Here is a 16,767-nt window from a genome sequence, read left to right as displayed (position 1 = left end):
GTTGTTCCTATTGCTTTTAGTTTCCATGACTGGTGGAGGCATCCGTTGTTATGTATGGGTGTCTTGTAATGTTGTTTTATTTTTGGTGGAGGCAACCTTTGATTTTTGGGGCCATTTTCTTGTAACAGATATTGTGCGATTCATCACTTTTAGCACGCCTTGTGCGGGGTGAATTACTGATCGTTTGAGCAATATATTCCATTTTTATTTGTTCAAAAAAAATATATAAATATCTTTGTAAATGCTCTAAAGGCTTGAAGGTCTCCCTTGCTTCCGACATAGACACGATTCCCACACCCTATTTCAATAAAAAAAAATGTTGAAGAGATCGATTTAAATTTTAATATTAAAATCTGAAACATTAATTATGAGCAGAAAGAACATTGATGCAAACAAATGTTTAATTTTTAAAAGTGACCAGATCTAATATAGTACTACTGTTATTAAGATCTGTTGTTGATAAATTAAATGGAAGCAGGGATAATAAATTATTGATGCTTGAAAACTGTAACAAAGTTTACAAAGCTGAAGGTTATAGTTGTAGTAGCATGTGAAAAAAAGAGAAAAATATGCTGTTTGATTGTGGAAAAGAATCCACTTTAATCATCTTTCATTTATAAGATGAATTAAAAAAAAAATTCTTTAGTACAAGATGAATTAAAAACTTTAGTTAATGTCTGAGTTTATAAACAAGCTTTCACTAAAAAAAAAGGATTAAACAATTTTGAATGTATTTTTATTCTAAAATTGTTAGTTGTTTATTTTTAATAGTAAATTATTAAACGAAAATGATAGTTTCAAAATGTTCAATTTAAGTCAAAGCTAGGTTTGAAAGGACTATCACATGATGTAATATCCCAACTGCTATAGTACAACAAATCTACATGACCCAACTAAAAGGTGAATAAATGCTTAATGAACTACTCACTTTGATAAACTTTCTCTCACTATCATCCAACTACAAGTGACAATTGGCAAGACATAGTTAGAGTATTGAACTAGTCAAGTAATCATTTAGACAAACTTTCCATGAATCATTTATAGAATAAAAAAAAAAACTTTAAAAAAGGAAATTACAACAGATCACATGTTAATTCACAGAATGCAGTGGTTGTTTAATCGCAATTGGACAGTCTAGATTTGGACCCGTCCGATCTCCCCGATTGTGTGATTGCTGCAGCCAGTGATTAATGCGATCAGACAAACGCTACGTGCATTCTGTGAGCTAACATGCGATCAAGGTTATGTGGTGAATGAAGTTGTGAAGTTTGATTGAATAACGGTGTAAAATGGTTTACTTTGACATGTACCTACATTGGTAATCTCTTTCTAACATTATTTTGGGATGGGAAGGGTAACACTTGAACATTACAGTTCAATTGGGCGCTGCTGATTCATGTGTAAAGTTCCTGGCACACAGATATATTGTTCATACTGAATCTCAAGTACCAAAACTCCAAAATATGACATTAACATGATTAACCTTGCAACCTAAGTCATTTTCCTGTCATTGTACCTTCGTTTTCTCTGGCATTTAATGTCACGTATGCAAGTTATCTATACCAGTAGATTCTGTACATGGTCCCATGGACAAATTAGTGGAGTATACTATACACTAACAGTACATTTTCAGAGCTTGAACCATACAATGAATATCATGGTCTGCCACATGATCTCTGTATTGGTCATGAGCTCTCTGAATTTTTTACTGCAATAAACAATATCCTTATCATGTTAATCCCTTGGGAAGGATGGAAAATTCATTTGCCCCTAAACTGAAGGGTATAATCCACCATATAAAAGTTAAAGGCCTAAGTTTCTATGATGAAATGTGATCAACATGCATGATGCATGATCCTTAATATCTTGAGAAAACTTCAAGCCAAACTTGAGACCATAAACTTAATTAAAGAAATTTTACATGGGGGAAATGTCCTGGATAAATTTGTTCCACATTTCAGCAGTAACAGAGACCCTTAATTGTGATGCGAGTGCAATTTCTTCAGCATCAAAACTAAGACCCTGATACTGGTTTTGGGTCTCAACATTCGATGTCGGATCTACTTCCACCTCTATTGGAGGCAGTGATTCATCCATTGTCAATGATGCATCCTTTTCATACATCTTAAAAATCCAATCATCTGGTTTCTCCCCGCGAATGTAATTGTGTAACGCACAAGCTGCCACCACTAATTTTACTTGTGTCTGTAATGGGTATGAAGGAGCTGCCATCAATATAGGAAATCGCTCCTTTAAAGCCCCAAAAGTTCGAGCAGTCACACTTCGTAATAATGAGTGCCGTTGATTGAACAGTTCACATGCATTCTGTGGTTGGTAACCGGTGGGGAATTCCTTGGAGTGATAAGGAGTACGGGGGTATGGAGCAATGAAACCTGGCACATTCGGAAACTTGTTGTCTACTAAGTAATATTTACCTGTGTCATAAAAAAAATGTTTTAATCCAATATTTGAAGAGTTATAAGTGTATAGTAATCATTTGTCCCTTAAATTTGCATCAAGCTTCATTTTTGTTGTACAAATTATATTTATTTCAATTCTATCTTAAATTTAACAATAATAGTTGCAATCTTTTCATATTAATACCATGCAGGTCACCAAAATGATTAAATGATGTTACCACCTAGTAACTGTAACGAATATCGAGGCCTAACTCATCCCCACAAAACCGGCTTGTAAGGTGAGGATTGCTTCCTCTTTATAAACTCTTATCAAGAATCCTATCTATCCGATGCGGGACTAAATCCCACCCGAGCCCCCTCACACTTCAGCCCGGCCCAATGGGCCTGAAGCGTGGAGATGCAAGCCCAACGATGGACCCGATAGGCTCTGATACCATGTAACAAATATCGAGGCCTAACTTATCCCCACAAAACCGGCTTGTACGGTGAGGATTGTCTTCTCTTTATAAACTCTTATCAAGAATCTTATCTATCCGATGCGGGACTAAATCCCACCCGAGTGTTGGCTGCTAACAGTAACTATCAATCTCTTACAATTATAAGTCACTAACCAAATAAAAGTTGATAACTATATAACTAAAAATATAACTTCAATTCACTGCAGTTTAAAGGATAGGTGATAAAAAATTATTCAGAGATTTTTATTTTACTTTTCAAACCAAATTAATGCACATATGAAAAGAGAACATCAAATCCATTAACCCAACATTTGACAAGAGACAGAACTACAAAACAATTGCTAATCAAATCATAATTGCATTTTACAGATAAAAGTATTACCTTCAGGGACCTGCAATTTATTCTTTCTAGTGATTGCTGAATTAAAAACTTGTAAGTTTGAAGCAGATCCTTCCCAGCCAGCTAAAACATAACAAAACTTGAGGTCAAATGAGCAAGCTGCGAGAACGTTTTGTGAAAGTAACCCGTCCTTATTGCGGAAAGGTCCTTGCTCATCTACACCAACGGTCACAGGTACATATATACCATCAATTGCTCCCACACAATCCTATTAAAGAATAATAAAGTGAGACCAATGTCGTCAATCCTAGATCACAGAAAAACGAGTTTGTTCAAATTGAACTATGCTACAGTATCGCTATAGTCAATGCTACAACACCATAGCATAGCAGAATTTCAACAAACCGCTATTGTTCGGCAATACACGATTTAGATACAAATGTTGTCAAATGGTGCTATAGCACTTTAGCGTAGCGGAATTTGAACAAGCCTTTATTTCCCGTGATCCACGGTTGAGAAGACTTGGTACCAATGTTGTCAAATAACGCGCTATAACACTATATCATAGAGGAACTTTAACAAAGTGTTATTGTTCTGCGCTACGCGATTTAGTACGAAGTGTTGTCAGACAGTGGCTATAGCAGCCCTATGACACTTAAGCATAGCGGAATTTGAACAAGCCGTTATTTTCTACGAACCACATTGACAGCACTGTTTTGTACTAAATTGCATATCGCTGAACGGAACAATAGATAGCGCTATAGCTCCTATTTGAAAACACTGGGCGAGACAAAATCAACCCCAAACATTCAAACAGCATGCATGCATATCAAACTAATTTATAGAAATCTGACTTTAAAATATGGATAGAATCTAGAATCTTCAGAGTGTTGTCAAATAGCGCCTATAGGAGGCCTATAGCACTCCAGCGCAGCGGAATTTGAACAAGCCTCTAATTTTCATGATTCAGGATTGACAATACTACTTTGTACTAAGTAACATATCGTAAACCAATATGTTAAAATTAATTTACACTACACTACATATTAAAATTTTAATATATGATTCAGGATACACCAGTTCTTCAATGAACCTGAAAAATAAGTAACTGGTCAATAATATAAGCAAATACATCAGTTATGCAATGAATCTAAAAGTAATTTTTTTGCTTATAATAGTGATCGGAGGTAGTAGCAGTTGTAGTAACCCTATAGTACTCTAGCCTAGCGACAAGCTGCTATTTCCTGTGATCCACAATTGACAGCACCATCGATCTAATCAAATTCCACTACGCTATAACATCTATTTGACAGAATCAATTCGAAACAACATGCATATCAAACAAATTAATCAAAACCCTACCTTAAAATACGGAAAAAACCTATCATCTTCCGCAATCATCGAAGCAACATCCTCCCCCGGAGGCTGAAAATACTCTTTAGAAATCGACATAACCGCATTCAAAACATTATTAAAATGCCGACTAATAGTCTCACCGGAATAGTGAAACAACTCTTGAACACCTCTAATCCTCAAATTATGACCAATTATGAACAAAAAAATAGCTAATTGCTCTTCAATTTTAATCCTATTCGTGTCACGTAATAAACCCTTGGTTTCTAGAATATCACATAGTTTATAGAATACGACTTTGTCCATTCGGAAATTTTCTAAACAACGTTGGTTTGGTCCGTTGAGTACTTCTTCGAAGAATTTTGTGGAGGTTGATGATGAACGTGGGGGGTGTTTTGGTATAGGGTTTGTGGTGGGTTCTTCGTCGGAGGAAGGCATTGTGGAAATGGAAGATGAAAGAGGAAAACGTGGACGGGATTTGAAGCTGTTTGTGGTGGCTGGGGAGAAACTCCGGTGGTGTTTTCCGGTGAGGTTTAGGTTTTGCGTTTCGACATTTGAGCGTTAGGTTTTTAGTGACAGGTTTCAAAATGAGTGATTTAGTTTGACTATGTATATTTTCAATGTTCAAACTTTGATCTCGAAATCATTTGAGGTTTCAATTCGGACATCTCACATATTTACTTTAACAAAACAAAAAAGTTTATATCTTTTAGATTATTCGACTAAGATCATCTCCAATAAAAGTGTCTTAGACATTTAAAACCCAATACTTAAATAATCAAATGGCGGTATATGATATCAAGATGTTGAATTTATTTTGATAATTTTTGTTAATGGACAACTAAAAAATAAGAAAAAACTAACAAATATCCTTAAGGTATTGTTTAAGCAATTAAATATGATAACTTTTGCATACAAAATTGTACAATGTCACTTTTGCAAGTGTTTGACTTACATGTTTGATCCCCTAATAAAAACTTACATATTTGAGATAGATTTTCTTATTAAGTTACTTAAACAATGTATTTGGTCGCTTGATAGTATGATCCTTAAAGACATTAAAAGTAAAAAAAGTCTTATATTGATATATGTGAAACGATTAATTGGGTCTAGAGCTAGAAATGAGTCGAGTTGAACCTGTCTGAGCTCGACTCGTTAAGAATTTGCTCAGCTCGAAACTCAGCTTGAGTTCGACACGAACTCTTTTTTAAGCTCGAGTTCGACTCGTTTAAAATTCACAAACAGTTCGATTCGGCTCGTTAGTTTCAATTCATTTTCTCAAATCACATAACTCTAGAGTTAGAAATGAGTCAAACCTAATTGAACTAGACATAGCTCGGCTCGTAACAAACCACATAACTCGAACGAAAAAAAAAATTACCCATAAATAAATGGGGATTCATACCAGTTTTAAATGAGAAATTGGAAGAGGATATTAAGCATAATTAACTAATTAATAATAAGATGCATCCTCTAAATACCATTTGGATTATGAACTTATGACTATTACGTTCTACGAGTCCTACAAAATTCTAAAAATACCCTTTGGATTAATGAATCCCAATTTGTTTTTCCAGAAATTTTCGGATTATATAATCCGAAAATCCCTTTTACCAGATTTTAAATATACTTTATTTTATATTATTTAGATGCCAAAATTATAAAATAAATGTAAATGTAAACACAAATAATACACATAAAATCTCATTTTATTAACATAATTGATACATAGGGAGAATGGTTGCATAGAGTGTAACTCCCCATTATGTTGGTCAAAAAACGTGTTCAAAAGGGTTTTGCCAACCATTAATGCTAGTAAAAACCTTTGAAAACGTGTTGCTTGTGGTGCAGACCACCGACCAAAGAAACTAACTATTTTTGGATTATATAATTCGAAATCCTCACATGGTTTCCGAATTATGTAATCCGAATTTAATCGATACTGGTGCATTTGTGAGGGATATTTCAGATTATACAATCTGAAACATGATTTTTTTTTTCTTCATGTGGTCCACATTGCACCAACCGTTTCTGTGGTCCATGACGCCCAAAGACCTCTAGAAATAGGTCTCTCTGTGTTCATAACCAAAAACCACACAAAAAAAAAAGGCTAAATTACCTTTCTGGTCCTCTAACTATTTAGTTGGTATCGGATTGGTCCTCTAACTAAAAATTGATTTATTTCGGTTGTTATCACGATTTTGGGGTATCAAGTCATTAATTAGGCTTGAACCTTTCAATCATTGATAATCTCTATTTTTTCTTGGGAAGTGTAAAATTGAGAAAACCCTTAGAAATTCTAAGTTCGGGGGTCGCTTTCGTTACGGGAAGGTGTTAGGCACCCGCAACGACTATAGTACTCTATAGGAACCGTTTTCTAGTTTTATGTCTACGCTTTATTTTTAATGCTATTTATTAAAAAAGGAAGTTTGTTTATGTTAAGAATGGGGGGAGGAGTATTTGAGATTTTATTTTATTGGACTTGGAGAGGTTTTGACCTCTTGCCTACATACCCTTTTAAGGGATCAAAATTCCATGTAGTTCTCTTTCAAAAATGTTTTTGTGTGTTTCAATTGATTTTAAGTTTTGGAAAACGGTTTTGAAGCAGAGAAAGAGGCCGTAAAGGCATGAGAGAAGAAAATGGTGAATGGTTGGTTCAATTATTATTAAAAAAGGTCTAAGTTGGGATTAGAGTTCATTTGAGTTTGATTAAGAAAATAAAGGGAAAATTCAATGGAGTTTTGACTCCAAGGTTTATTTGGAAAAAAATTTCAAGTGATGGAATTTACCTATTTTTTTGGAAAATTGATATTTTTCTAAGTATCGCGTTTCCTAAACATACATCTAAAGCGGTAAACATACAACGTGTGTGCGTGTCGGTGCTTGTGTCGGTGTACATCATTAGAGAGTCCATTGTCCGTTACATTTGCCCTAATTTACATTCTATGGTCTTGCAAGAAATTAAAAGGAAATTTAAACTACCTAAAATATTACATGACATTTTAACATAGAAATTAAAAGGTAAAAATGCCTAAACTATGAGAAATGGAGATGAAATGATAGAATGCTTATGAGGTGAATGAAACAAGAAATAAAATGGTTAGTAAAACAAGGTGTAAAATGGTAAGAAAAGTAAGCAAAGAATTACGAGGCGAAACGGTAAAAATGACAACAATAACCAAAATGAAAAAAAATACACATTACTTGTAACAAAAGAAATTAACAAATCACATTAAAACAGTAAAACAATCACACAACCAGTAGCATATTCAACATGAAATTGCATATTAATCACTCATATCATGCCAAGACCTCATGAACGAATTATGGCAAGAAAATTCACAAGTTTAATCAAAAAATGAACAAATCAACAAGAAAATATTACATATATTTTTATCATTTTTTTAACATGTAAAAACATCACAAAAGTATTAAAAATACATCAAGAAACATATAGGAATTTTTTGCAAGAAAATTGGACAAGCAGGGGGTTCATATAGCAAGAAACAGGGTGCAAATAGCAAGAAATAAGAAAAAAAATGCAGAAACAAACAAACTGAAAGCCCAAGCCCAAAACCCACAGATCCGGATACACAGGGAGCGTTTGATTGATCCAGGAAGCCAAACCCTAGATCTAAAGGCTCAGAATGAAGGGAAAGAACCGGAAATAAACCGGATCGGTTCAGTTGTTTATAAAAGCACATGGACACCGGTTTACTTCATTTCTTCCTCTCCTTTCTCTCTCTTCTCTCATCTAGTGAGAGAAGCTCTCACTTCTCTCTTCTCCTCCCTCGCCGGTTCCTGGAAAATAGAAGATGAACTTCATCTTCTCCGGTGAACCTTGCTTCTTCGGAGTGGTGGTCGGCCGCCCAAGGGTGGCGGCGCCGCCGCCGGAGTTGAGCAAGTTTCTCCGATTTCAAATTTTTTTACATATTTGGATATCCTTTTTTGTTTTAAACACGAATCTGAACTTATTTTTTGCATGCAAGGCTTGAATCAACGTAGATCTGGAAATTTCTTCACGGTTTTCGAATGAAATTTTTTAGGTTTTTTTTTCAGTTTTTTTCGAATGAAACCTTTAAAACTCCATAGATCTACATTTGATTTGTCTTCGTTGTCGTTTTTAAGCAAGAAAGATGAAGTTTATGTGTTTACCTGTGGTTTCAGTTGGAGATTCTGAGAGAAGACCTTCGGAAACACTTGAACTTGATTCTGTTTGATGATTTGTTGCGTGAATCCGAAAATAAATCGGTTCTGGCTGGTTTGATTCCTTCTTCTTCTTCACCGGTTCAAATTCTTCTTCTTTTCTTCTTCTTCTTCACTGATTCCCTGTGATCAGTGCTTGAGTTTGCCAATGGCGAATTCGCACCTTGAATTGCAGAGAATCTGGTTCGATGATGATGATTCTTCGATGAATCACTAAGAACCGTGATGAATTTGATTGAATCTTGTGTTGATTTTGATTCTGGAGAATTAGGGTTTATGAATGTTCTTGGTGTTCTTTGTGATTCTGGATTTTGATCTAACTGAATGGAGAGAGAAACTGTGATTCTGTTTTGGTGATGTGGCACTGATTCTGTGGATCTGTGTGGCACTATGCACTATTTATAGGCTGCCATGTGTGTTTCTGGACCAATGAGAGAAGGACACCTGTTTTGGATTTAGGGACTTTTCTGCAAAAATAAGAAAATTGAAGGACTGGACTGCAATTTACAAAAAAGGACCTAAAAATGCAATTTTAAAAAGTATTGGACTAAAATGCAATTTTAGAAACTGTTTCAGGGACTAAAATGCAATTAAAATAAAATTGGACTAAAATTGGTAAATTGGACAAAACGTAAAGTGAAACCAAAAAAAATAAAATCAACAAAAGGACTAAAATGAACCAAATACAAAAATGAGGTATTTTAAAATACCTCTCTGCCTAAATTTTGACAGAAAAAGACCAAAATGCCCCTAGGGACTAAACTGACTCAAACTGACTCAGATGTAATTTTTGAAATGATTTTAAACAGAGATTCAACAATGATTTGTACAGACAAGTTAAAAAGACTCAGAGACAGTTACAGGGACTAAAATGGGTTCTAATGCAGGAAATGACCAAAATACCCTTTTTGTTTGATTTTTGAAATAAAATGCAAGAAAAGCAATGCAATGATTCAGAGAGTTTTCAAATGACTTGTAATGCAAGAAAGACACTTTGGTAGTTTTATGCAAGAAAATCATGATTGAACACACTTCGAGACAGAGACAGTAAAATATGCAGATGAAAAGAGAGTAAAGGTTCAGAGTAAAACAACAGTAAATTGACAAATATCAGTGTTAGAAAAGAAATTTGAATGTGTATTTTTAGGTCCAAAATCAGGGTATAACATCGGTCCTCTAAGTTTCTCACCGTTACTACATTTAGTCCTTTCTGTTAGTTTTATTCAAATAAACGTTAGGGTTTGTGTTATGTGGGGCCTCTAACTTTATTTATTAGCATCATTTTGGTCCTATTCCTTGTTAAGATATTATGATTAAATAGTGACAAATATTATTGGTAACTGTTATGGTTCATATGTATGTGTGAAGGTCAGGTATCCATATAACACAAACCCTAACGTTTATTTGAATAAAACTAACAGAAAGGACTAAATGTAGTAACGGTGAGAAACTTAGAGGACCATAATAAATCAATTTTTAGTTAGAGGACCAATCCGATACCAACTAAATAGTTAGAGGACCAAAAATGTAATTAAGAAAAAAATCATGGAAAACTCTGTCTTTGATCCAAACACCAAGCTAGTTGCAGTTTACTACAATTGGGGAAACCACCCCATCTGTTCAGGATTCCCACTAATGTCACGCACTCTGGGTTGAAGAGTCAGCTGAATCAAATCAACCTCAAACTCAACTTCAGAGACAAATGGAGGGTGGACGGTGTTTAGTATCGACGTCCGTCGACTGACTCAGCCGAGAGTGTGTGTAACAGCCCGATTTTTAGCTAGTTTTATTTTAATTACTTTTATTATGTGTTTGTGTGTGATTATTTGTGCTTGTGTGTATTTAATTGTCATCGGGTGCATTTACGTGGGTTTTCATATTAGAAGGGTATTTTGGTAATTTTGTGAGGATGGGTAAAATTATCATTTTAGTGGGAATTGCTTTTAGTAATTAGTGAGAATGGCTATTTCATTAAGTTACTAGAGAGAGTCGAGATTTTACCGTTAGTGACACTTTACCGTTATTAATTAAAATATCGTTTGGAGTGTAGTAATATTTTTGGTTTGAATAGAAATGGGTTAAGCCCACTAGAAACTAAGTTAAGCCCATTAGTAGAGATAACACTAGGGTAGTGTTAGAAGAACCAAATCATTTTCATTTCACAAAATATTTCTAGAGAGAGGTAGAGAGAGAAAGAGGTGAAGAGAAGAGCAAAAGGGTTTTGTAGAGAAGAGCTTTCGGAATCAAGTGGGTGACTAGGAGCTGAATTGAAGCAAGGGGTTAGAGATAATCAACTTCAAAGGTAAGGGGGTTAGTGATTACCATAATCATGTATAATTTTGCATTTTTCTCATGTTGTATGAAAATGGATTGATGAACAATTCATGCTAAATTCGTGCTCTTGCTGTGTTGTTATGTTTGTATGCATGAATTGATGTTAGTTGTATAATTGTTGGTGAAATTACATGTTCATATATGCAAAAATGATAAGTTATGAAGATTGTGCTAAATTGGTGAATTTCTCCTAAGTTGTTGTTAATTTGAGTTGTGATTCTTGTTCAAATGATGTTATGAATGTTATTTGATATTATGATTGATGAATAATTGCTTGGGTATGCATATTCATGGATTGATGATGAGAATTTGAATTGTGTTGGTGTTTTGGTGAAAATGAAGAGTTAGCTCAAATGTCAAGTGTTTTCAAGTTTGATTGTCTCTTTGTAAGTCTTTTTAGTCATATTGACCTATAAACATGTTCTGGAAACACATTTGGGCATTGAGGGATCAAAATTTGGGTTTTGGGGTGAAAAATGGTTCAAACCCGTGAAAAATTATGCAGAAATGATGACTGTTCGCTTAAGCGAACCGGAAGCGAGATGTAAGCGAACAGCTACTGTAAGCAGTTTGCTTAAGCGAAATGCCTTTTGACAGCATTTCTGATTTCGCGTTCTTGTGTCTTTTTCACACGTTTCTGTTTTGAATTGGACTTTGGTGTAAACATCAAAGTTGTAGATAATTTTGTTAGCTTTCTAATGGCATTGGTTTGACGTCCAAATGATTTTTAGATATTGAGATATGATTAAATTACTACACATGGGTCATGTGGATTTTTGTGAAAACTTATCATAACTTTCTCTATGAGCCGTGGAACTTTTCCAAACTTGATATTGTGTTTAATGAAGTACTTAGAGTGAATAATTGAGTATGCATTTATGTATTTGGGAATGTGAATGTGTTGATGGTTTAAGAAATATTTCGGGCGGAGTTGAATCGGTGAAAACGGGTTTTGAGCTAAATGTCGTTTTGTCTTGGTTTTTCTTATACGAACTTGAGCTACCCTTTGAACTAATTTCTAATAGTTTGTAAGTGGCTTAAGTCCTTGACTACATGATTGATTAAGATTGAATTGTAGGATTTCAAACTTAAATAAGTTGTCTAGCTTTAAAAATTGTCAATGTTGGCCGTTTGCCACATGTTTTGGATTTTTGTTGGAAATGTTTCTTAAGCAAATTGTCTTGTGAGTTATTGAGATTATTCTTGTATGACTAAGTGAAGTTGTATGAATGAATGATTGTATTGAATATGATGTTTATCATGAGATGTGTATGCTATCTTACTTAGAATGTAAGGAATGCTTGAATGGTGAAACTATATGTGATAGTTGATGTTGAATGGTTATATGTTGGATATGATATTTGTCATGAGATGTTGTATGTTCTCTTACTTGGGATATGAGAATTGTTTGGAATGGTGAAACTATATGATATAGTTGATGTTGAATGACATTGTTGATTATTGATAATCATGTTGATGTGTGATGGTGAATACTATGATTTATTTGTGTGGGCATGTTTTCTTGATAATGCAATGTTGTGGAGATAATCAATATAATTGAGTGTCGTCCTATATATTGAGTTGAGATTGTGAATTGTTGTCGCATTATCGAGTTCTTACACATGTCCATGCATTATAGTCGTTGTTGCTGTAAAAGGGATGACTCTTTTACTTCGAGATTATTGTAAGGCAGAGGTGAGCCTTACATGCGATGTTGACTTGTCCATCGGAGGTGACGACCTTGTTGAGATTTGGTACCACATGCATTTATGTGTCCATAAGTGCATATCATAGCATGAGTCTTATGTGAAATATGTGATTGGTGATGAATTGAGATGAATGATTATTGATGATGTTTGTGATTGACGTTTGTGAATGAATATTTGTGAATTGATAATTGTTCATGAATTATGATAATGATTGTTCATGACTTTTGATTGGTGATTCTTCATGATGTATATGATCGGTGATTGTTCATGATGTATATGATTGGTGATTGTTCATGATGTCTATGTATATGATCGGTGATTGTTCATGATGTATATGATTGGTGATTGTTCATGATGTATATGATTGGTGATCGTGTATGAATAACTGTGAATTGATATTTATTTATGATACAAGTAATTGGTGATTGTTCATGAAATGTGATTAATGATTATTCATGATAAACGTGATTGGTGATTGTGAATGAATAATTGTAAACTGATAATTATTCATATGATTGACAAATATTGATGTGAGATATCGGGGTGTGATGTAAGTATTAATGTGTAATTATTATTGATCAAGTGCATGATGTTTAAATTGAAATATTCATGTTAACTGTTATTTGGATTATGATAATGTAATACTTACCCCCAGTGGTTTTAACCGCCTACTTGCCTGTATGGGTGAGTAGACGTTGTGCAGGAGTAGTCTCGGTGAGTCTTTGCTTGGGATATCGGGAGCTTCCTCCGATATCGGTGTCGTGTCGGCTCTGATCTAGGCTTGTCGTGTCGGTCTAGATTAGGTTGTTTATATTTTCCTTTGGATTATCATTTTGTTGTTGTTGTTGATGACTACCCGTATGTTTGGGTTTTGAGATTTATCTTTGGGATATGATTTATTTGGTCATGGCATGTATATATTCGATCACTCTGATTTATATTCCGCTGTAACTGTTGAGGTTTATATACATGTCTATCGGTTTTTGAATTTTGAATAAGACGTAATCTCTATTTCTTGAATAAATGTATTATTCGCATGTTTAATTGCTTTAATAGAAATATGAGTGTTACAGTGTGCGGTTAAGCCGGATGAAGCTCATGAATGACGACGACGTGAGAACGATGTTCTCGATCTTTGGTCAGTATAATACTAGAGGGCCGGTCGAGTTGGACGCATCGTTGGTCAGATATGTTGAACATATTCAACAAACTTTGATTCGGCCAAGGAACTACGAAGAGATCAGGGCACTAATGGACGTACTAGATGAAGACATTAATTTAGATGATCTGTGACGATGTGTTATGTTTTATTTAATTACATGTTTTATGTTTCATTTAGTTACGTATTTTATGTTTTATTTAATTACGTGTTAGTTATATGTTGTTCAACTAAGATGTTTCATTATGTCTTAAATTATATATATATATATATATATATATATATATATATATATATATATATATATATATATATATGGGTGGGGATATTTTGACTCCAAGAGTAAGTGTAATATCTTACTCCAAATCTTGACATTTAATTCTAATATTGGTTAATGGCTTAGATTAATTGATATGATATGCTTTAATTTCATTTTCTTTTGTAGTTAACACTTATCACTACAAAATAAAAAAACAATAAATGTCTTTTAATTGCATGATTTTTTTTTCTTCTTCCATTTTTTTTTTGTTTCACGCAAAATATTTTTTTAGGGTTAAATTAAAATCATTTCCTTGAAATAAAAATTCAACATGATTAATACACGTGTAGGTAAGTGTTCTTACATGTGTACATGTTGTCTTTATTATTTAATTTAAATTAATGATTAAAATAACTAATTTTACTTATGTTCAAATGCAGGTTTATGGCCATGCTTGGATCCACAACATAGTGATTTAAAAGCATTTGAGTGGCATAATGTGTGCCCAAATATACCTTCTTTACGATGTTGGAATTTTTGCAAATTTGTTTTTGAATTTTTAGCCCTTGTTATGTTATGTTATGTTATGTTGGATTCACGTGTTTTTTTTTTCTTTATGTTATGTTGAATTCTTGAGCTCTTTCTCAAATAACATCATCATCTATGTATGTCAGTGACAACAAAAACTAATTACGATGGAGATGATTATTTTAATTTGTCGTTATTTATATAAGAAAATACACAAATTTATTTATTTTTTTATGCAATTATTGTAAATGAATTAGATATAAGAAAAGACTAGGGTTACTTCCTCTATTGTCTTTTTTTTCGTGACAGATTAGTACAAAAATGTGTATTTACGAAAAAACATAAGAAAAGATCAGGACTATAATGAAGAAATAAAAAAAAATCGTATAAAAAATAGTAACGGGAGAACGAATAAATATGCAATTCTTTGAATTTTACAATTGTTTTCTTTAAAAAAAAAATATATGCAATTTTTTTAGCGTTAAAAAAGTAAAGGGAGAAGGAAAAAGAAGAAAAAAAAATGCTTTTAGCATAAAAAAATATATGCAATTTTTTTTTTCTTATGCAATTTTTTTGAAGGAATAGAATGAGTGAATCTTGAAATTTTTATTTCAAAGAAAGGATTTTAATTTAACACTCAAAATATTTTAGCGTGAAACAAAAAAAAAACAATGGAAGAAGAAAAAAATTCATGCAATTAAAAGACATTTATTGTTTTGTTATTTTGTAGTGATAAGTGTTAACTGTAACGCCCACTTTCGTTTAATTAATTATTTAATCGAGTTTATGCCATTATATTATATTTGTATAATATATATGTGAGTTTTGTTGAATTAATAAGATTTAAGTTGATTTGAAAGATTTGACGTGTTTTGACGATTTGATAAGATTATGAGACTTATTTTATTGTTAAATAAAATAAGATTTGAAAAGAAAATAAAAATATTTAGTTGATGGCTGTTTTGATATTTTAGATAGTTTAGGGGAGAATAATGAGATAAGATAAGAAATAGGAAGAGTTATAAAAGATAAAGACCTAGTTTTAGAAAAGTTAGTACGTACGACTGTTTTTGGAGAAAAGGGAGAAAAAGCCAAGAGAAGAGAGAACCAAGAGGAGAACTGCGATTTTCTTCATACAAGGTAAGGGTGAGACTAATAATTCAGTAATGTTAGTTGTTGTAATTCTGATGATTAATTGACAAAGTTAGGATTGATTTAGAAAAGTTTTGGAATTAGGTCAAAACCCTAAAATTGATGATCAAACGGTAAAACTGTGTTAGATTGATGTAGAAACCGTCCTATAACCTTAGAATATGTTTAGGACGAATTCTGCGATTGAAATTAGGCATAGAACCTTGTTAGATGATGATTTTCGTGTAGAAAGTGCATCATGTCCGAGCCTAAATTCATTGCTCGCCATGGCGAGCTATGAATCTCGCCTCGCGAGTGATGAACTTCATCGCTCGCCACGCGAGCCTTTCCCCTTCGCCTCGCGAGTCCTTTTGGTACAGCTCGCCACGGCGAACAGCCTTACTCGCCATAGCGAGTATGACCAGAGAGCATGTTGATTTTCGAGTTTTTGACTTTTGAGTTGAACCTTAGAAGCCTTTGAGTACCTTTAGGTGCCTACTAATGACTAGGGAACGAATGGGAATGAGATTGAACCTGGAACAACCTTAGTTGGAAAGTTGGCTTGTACTCGCCATGGCGAGCAGATGCTCTCGCCTCGCGAGCACTTCCAGAATCGAGTGTTTTAGTGCATTGCGAAAACTGAGTTGTTTGGTTGGGTTAAATAGGAGCTTTAGGTACTTAATGTGACCTATTAAAGATAATGATCATGAACTGTGGAGCTTTATGAATTGATAAATGATTATGAAGTGAACTATGAATTGAATTATACTTACTTGAATTGTTGTTAAATGATCAAGAACCTATTGAGAGTGATTCGTTACTTAACTTGATGTGATTTGATAATGCTGCAAATGTTATTTAATTGAGTTG

The 16,767-nt window shown here is 33.6% G+C and overlaps 1 protein-coding gene across 1 annotated transcript; it reads right to left on the bottom strand.

The window, feature by feature from the left end:
• Window positions 1-1,521: 1,521 nt before the first annotated feature.
• Window positions 1,522-5,177, bottom strand: LOC112422489 (putative nuclease HARBI1). Its single transcript, XM_024785433.2, has 3 exons — window positions 4,581-5,177; window positions 3,261-3,486; window positions 1,522-2,435 (listed from the first exon to the last, which is right to left on the bottom strand). Exons 1-3 carry the CDS (start codon window positions 5,007-5,009, stop codon window positions 1,918-1,920), a joined length of 1,173 nt encoding a protein of 390 aa, XP_024641201.1. The 5' UTR covers window positions 5,010-5,177; the 3' UTR covers window positions 1,522-1,917.
• Window positions 5,178-16,767: the final 11,590 nt, after the last annotated feature.

The sequence above is a fragment of the Medicago truncatula genome, chromosome 6 (genome assembly GCF_003473485.1).
Source record: "Medicago truncatula cultivar Jemalong A17 chromosome 6, MtrunA17r5.0-ANR, whole genome shotgun sequence".
NCBI classification, from domain to species: domain Eukaryota; kingdom Viridiplantae; phylum Streptophyta; class Magnoliopsida; order Fabales; family Fabaceae; genus Medicago; species Medicago truncatula.
This window is presented reverse-complemented; position numbering and strand designations above follow the sequence as displayed.

Coding starts and splice junctions, on each gene's coding strand:
- LOC112422489 (XM_024785433.2), bottom strand. CDS start 5,009: ATGCCTTCCTCCGACGAAGAACCCACCACAAACCCTATACCAAAACAC. Junction 3,487..4,580: donor GGTTTTTTCCGTATTTTAAG/GTAGGGTTTTGA, acceptor ATTCTTTAATAG/GATTGTGTGGGAGCAATTGA. Junction 2,436..3,260: donor TAAATTGCAGGTCCCTGAAG/GTAATACTTTTA, acceptor TTTATGACACAG/GTAAATATTACTTAGTAGAC.